At 38.7% G+C, this 5,000-nt stretch overlaps 2 protein-coding genes across 10 annotated transcripts in view; one reads left to right on the forward strand and one right to left on the reverse strand.

The window, feature by feature from the left end:
• GlcT (ceramide glucosyltransferase) overlaps window positions 1–5,000 on the forward strand; it is a 128,202-nt gene that overhangs the window by 36,220 nt on the left and 86,982 nt on the right. The gene's annotated exons all lie outside the window — the stretch shown is intronic.
• The window catches only part of LOC128695389 (phosphatidylinositol 4,5-bisphosphate 5-phosphatase A), a 127,397-nt gene continuing 124,028 nt past the window's right edge, over window positions 1,632–5,000 (reverse strand). For 4 of the 7 annotated variants that reach the window (XM_053785950.2, XM_053785948.2, XM_053785945.2 and 1 more), the window contains exon 11: window positions 1,634–2,905. In XM_053785950.2, coding sequence (XP_053641925.2) covers window positions 2,802–2,905 — 104 coding nt within the window. In that variant the 3' untranslated portion in view covers window positions 1,634–2,801. Of the gene's footprint in view, window positions 2,906–5,000 lie in introns of all 7 variants that reach the window. The other 3 variants (XM_053785949.2, XM_053785946.2, XM_070095473.1) reach the window with 2 other exon arrangements.

Genomic DNA, 5,000 nt, shown 5'->3' on the forward strand with positions numbered 1-5,000 from the left:
AATGATACCCAAAACCAGTAGCAGATGTAACTGGGCTAATCACTGTGGACTGTAGATAGAGGATGTTTTAGCCTTAATAAATGAGTGTAGTAAGTTACTCCTAACGTGAAGTAGAAGCTAGAAAGGAGAACACGGATCAAATGGTATGGTATACATTTACCGAGTGTATTGATGGGAAATTGCAAAACATTCCCTAAGAGTTCAGCGGAAACCAGTGTTTATAATACGGTACTGTTTAATGTCTGGGTAACTGCTTGCTTGGAGTAATTCTGTCTCTTTCGGAGGGTAACTGCGGCACTTTATTATTGTTATTAATTTAAAAGGAAGGGAGTAAGCATGGTTATGTTAGCGAACTTAAGGTGTAACAGTGCCAGAAAGGTTAAATACTGCTGCCTTTAAAAATCACGGAAGAAATATTTTATGCCCTTTATCTTGCCTACCTAAATTATTGTGTTCCGAGCCACAGTATAGGAATTGGAGAAGTACTGTAGGAATGAACCGTTTTAATGAATCCTGGTAAATTAAGAATTGAGCCTAAATATGAGTACTTTAGTGAGGGGCCCCCTCAAGAGGTTCCTTAATGATGGTGAGGGGTTTTTAATCCAAGAAATTGGGCCTATTCTCCCCTTCGATCACATCCCGGTTACTTTCCATTTCCCAGGTGCCATATTACCCCTATGGGTATAGCGCTTCTCCCTAAATATAATAATTAGAAGGTGAGAATATGTGCAGGTGATGGGGGAAGCATTTACTTGCCCACCTGTGTGTGACTCACACCTATGTAATATTTAACCATTACATGGCTGCGCAGGTAACCACATACCCAGAGTTATCACGAGATTGCTGCTTCTTATTTTTGTTCTTCCCTCAAGGGAGGTTCCTTGAGTTGGTGAAGGGCTCTTGATATAGGGAATTGAATCTGCGCCAATTCCCCGAATTGAGTCAGAATACCATCCATCCCCCCCCCCCCTTCCCACAGGCGCTGTATAATCCCTACGGGTTTAGCGCTCCCCATTATTATAATAATTATTTTTGTTCTGTTTCCTAACTAGAGCTAGGAGTATACGTTTGTATATATACTATAGTTATATTGTTAATGCTTATGTGGATCGTCTCCTCTGCAACCCAGTTTCGGACCAGGGATCATCAGTTAGAAATAAGAACCATTAGGATAGATGCAAGGAAGCAGAGGAACGAGAATATTGAATATAAGTAGAAATTTTTAGGATTTACCTGCCATCTTGAGACAAAAGAGGTCAGTACTCATGCCAGAGTACAGACCGGTTAACAGGCTTCATTTACACACAAATAGGCGAGTGTACACACACACACACACACACACACACACACACACACACACACACACACACACACACACACACGCACACACGCACACGCACGCACGCGCGAGAAAGTGAAACTGAGTAGGCATTGATGACTCAGTTCACTGAGTGTTTAGGCCGATGATTATCAACCCCCTCCCCTTTTTTTTTTTTCTTCCCGATTCACTCTTTTTCAACGTATATCAGAATGTCATACCCCTCCCCTTCCCAAGATTGCATGACTCACAGGGTGCATTCCAGATAATATGCATGTAATATTGAAAATCTTTATTTTTTTCTTTAGTAGTACATACACATTTACTCGGATTATTTTTATAGTGGCGTTTTACAAATTTAATAGTAGAAAATGTTGATGGATTTTAATAAAAAGTATTTTATAATCATAACTAATTACTTAACAGACTAAAGTTACTGAAGCATACCTCATTGAATAAAAAGTTCAGTAGAATGCCAGGGTATTGTAATTCATTTTATTCTGATGAAGATTACAGTCAATGAGAAATCTGTGATTGTTTTTTCCACCAATTCTTGGATACGCGAAGTGCTTGAAAGGGTACAACGCAGCTCATTTTTAATTTCCAATCTACTTCGTTGTTTTGTTTTCATTTGCAGCAGAGTTGAAAAGCCTAACTCACAAAGATATGTCGACACAAATGGACGCAATGCATGGATAGCTCTTTCTGCCACTTTTGGGTAGGAATCGGACATCAAGGGCCAGAATTCGGTGATTGATTTTCTCTTGCTCCTGAATCAGCCTTCAGCGCAAGAAATTCATCTTGACAGTCAGGAACTTTTTTCATCTGACAATTTAAATAGATTTCGCACAAAATCCAACTCCTCCTCACTAAGTTCAGGAAAATAGCGGCTGAATTCATTTTCTCTCAAATGTTGCAAGATTTCATTTTTTGCAAATTCTGGAAACACTTGGTCTTCACCACCAGCAACAAGAATTAATTATAGATTCTCAAACATTGCAACGTCTTTGATCTTGACCTTTCTCTTCCAGTTTTCCAGCTTGCTCATGAAAGCTTCCAAGGAATCTGTGAATTTTGTTTGTATTCCTTCCTTGCATCTGAAGATTCAGTTTATTCAGCTGCTCAAAAATGTCAACCAAATAGAATGATCCATTCCTCATCATACAGCCAGGCAAAATATTTCATCTTATCCTGAACTTCAAAAAATTTGAACTCATCTCTAAGCTCAGATACTCGCTCAGTTACACTTCGTCTTAATGCCATCGAATATTTGTATGCATCCATGTCAATTCATAACTGCTTGAAAAATCCTGAGTTGAGAGCTCCTCCTTTGACAAAATTCACCTGTTGAATCCAGCTTCATCTTTTTAAGAGCATTCCAGAGACGTTCAAAACAGCTTTTATTTTTTTCCTTATGTTGAGGATGAACATTTTATAAATGTTGTTTCGACTTTGTTTCACAGAATGACTTGACGAAACTTTGCTACAATACCACATTGAGACCTCCGTTGATGATTATGGATGTGTAACCATATTGAATATATGAATCATCGTACCCTCTTGTTTTGAAATGATGGGCCCCAAATTCTGTGAATAAAAAGCAAGAATAAGTCAGATAAAAAATGAAATATTTATCCTTATTTTAAATTTAATCTATGACATTCAATAAACTATTGAATGTCACATATTAAATTAAAAAAAAAACTACAGTTCTAAAGTTTGTACATAATGTAGAGGACATCACACTTGAGTAGTATTCCCAATTCCCCCTGAAACACCTTAAAATCCCTCTCTGGTAAGAACCCCTGGTTTAGGCTATCTAATCTTGTATGACCGCGATCTAATGTGTACACATTCTCCATATTGTGTAACTTCCTCATCTGGTCTCTAAAATAGGGTGAAACCACTTTTTATTTTTTGCACGTCAGTTTTACAGACTAATAGTTGTTATCCTACCTTAGCTCAGTTGTGGGCTACGACCCACAACAGTCGACTAACAGACTACCACCTAGGTACCTATTTACTGCTAGGTGAACAGGGGCAGCAGATTTAAGGAAACATGCCCAACGTTTTTTCCCGTGCCGGGGATCTGCCATGCCAGTGTAGCCTTGGGACTACTATGTCTCAAGGATACATTGTCTTTCTATCTTTTATTTGGTGGGGAAGCCTGACTGCACAAGTCGTGTTTCTTTCTCAAGATTAGCAACAGAATCAAGCGTTCTTCACCCTGAATGACACACGCGTTTAGCACTCCATATATGCAAAGTAATAAACCTGTTTTCCTTTACGGTTTGTTGTGCTTTGGAAAGTGTTTACTGATCAGGAAAACTATTTTATTACGCCACTTGAAAGGAAGATGTTGGGGCATTTTATGTGCGTGCGTGTGTGTGTGGGGGGGGGGGGGAATGTCTGCTGAGGCAGGCGTTAGCCTACTTTTTGACCTAGCGTATTTGAAGAGCCGCTCAGTGATTGAGTATCTGCTGGCGTGATAGGAAACTGTAGTCCATCAGGCATGCTAATTTGAATGTTTGTTTTATCTAGTGATAATTTATTGCATTTGACATTTAGGTTATTTCAGTTGGGGAGAGAGAGACGGACGGAGGGGAAGAGTGAGGGAGGTAAGATGATGGGGAGGGAGGGAAGGAAGATGGGGTAGCAGACGAGGGAAGGAAGATGGGGCATGAAACGAGGGAAGGAAGATGGGGTAGGAAACAAGAGAAGGTTGAGTGATAAAGCTTGAGGGAGGGAGGGGCAAGAGTGAAAGGTACACTGGCATAGATCAGTAGATTATCTATTTAGGTTGGTACCAGTGCCCGTAGGTATTTATGTGAGTAATAAAATAAGCAAGTTGGAAGATTTTACAATTAGACAAACTTTTTATTTTACCGCACATACCGTCTCTAACGAAGGAAACACATTTACAGTCATTCACTGAATATGTAGATAAAGACATAAGGACAGTTCATGGCATTTATTGAAGAAACGTTTCGCCATAAGTGGCTTTTCCAGGACCGAAGAAGCCACTTATGACGAAACGTTTCCTCAGTAAGTGTCTTAGACTGTGCAAGTGTTTATTTACATACTATCGGTATCGCCATACTTTTCCAGTAAACTATTAAATACATAAACGTATAGGAGGTAAGGAATTTTAATAGTAAGGGAGTTTAATGCTAGTGAAAGAGCATTGTATGGATTTATATTTATACAGCAAGCTGGAAGAGTCTGTGGCCTGGAACACGCTTCTCACGAGACCAGTGTTTAAATGAGTGAGTGCGAGAGCAAGCCAGTACGGGGCGGCTCACAGGAAGGAATGAGGTTTAAAAATTTACACGAAACTTTGACCAAAAGGTCATTCTGAGGCTGGCAGCGAGGAAGGAAGGAAAAAAGGAAAGTTATAATTTATGGTGTGCTGGCACCAAAAGATTTAGACGGCAGCTGCAATAATTTTATATATATATATATATATATATATATATATATATATATATATATATATATATATATAAATATATATATATATATATAAATATATATATAATGTCGTGCCGAATAGGCAGAACTTGCGATCTTGGCTTAAATAGCAACGCTCATCTTGCCATATAGGACAATTGAAAATTTGTGTATGCAATAATTTCGCCAAAATCATTCTGAACCTAACGAAAAAAACATATTTCGTTGTGTT

This window comes from Cherax quadricarinatus, chromosome 50 (genome assembly GCF_038502225.1).
Source record: "Cherax quadricarinatus isolate ZL_2023a chromosome 50, ASM3850222v1, whole genome shotgun sequence".
NCBI lineage: Eukaryota > Metazoa > Arthropoda > Malacostraca > Decapoda > Parastacidae > Cherax > Cherax quadricarinatus.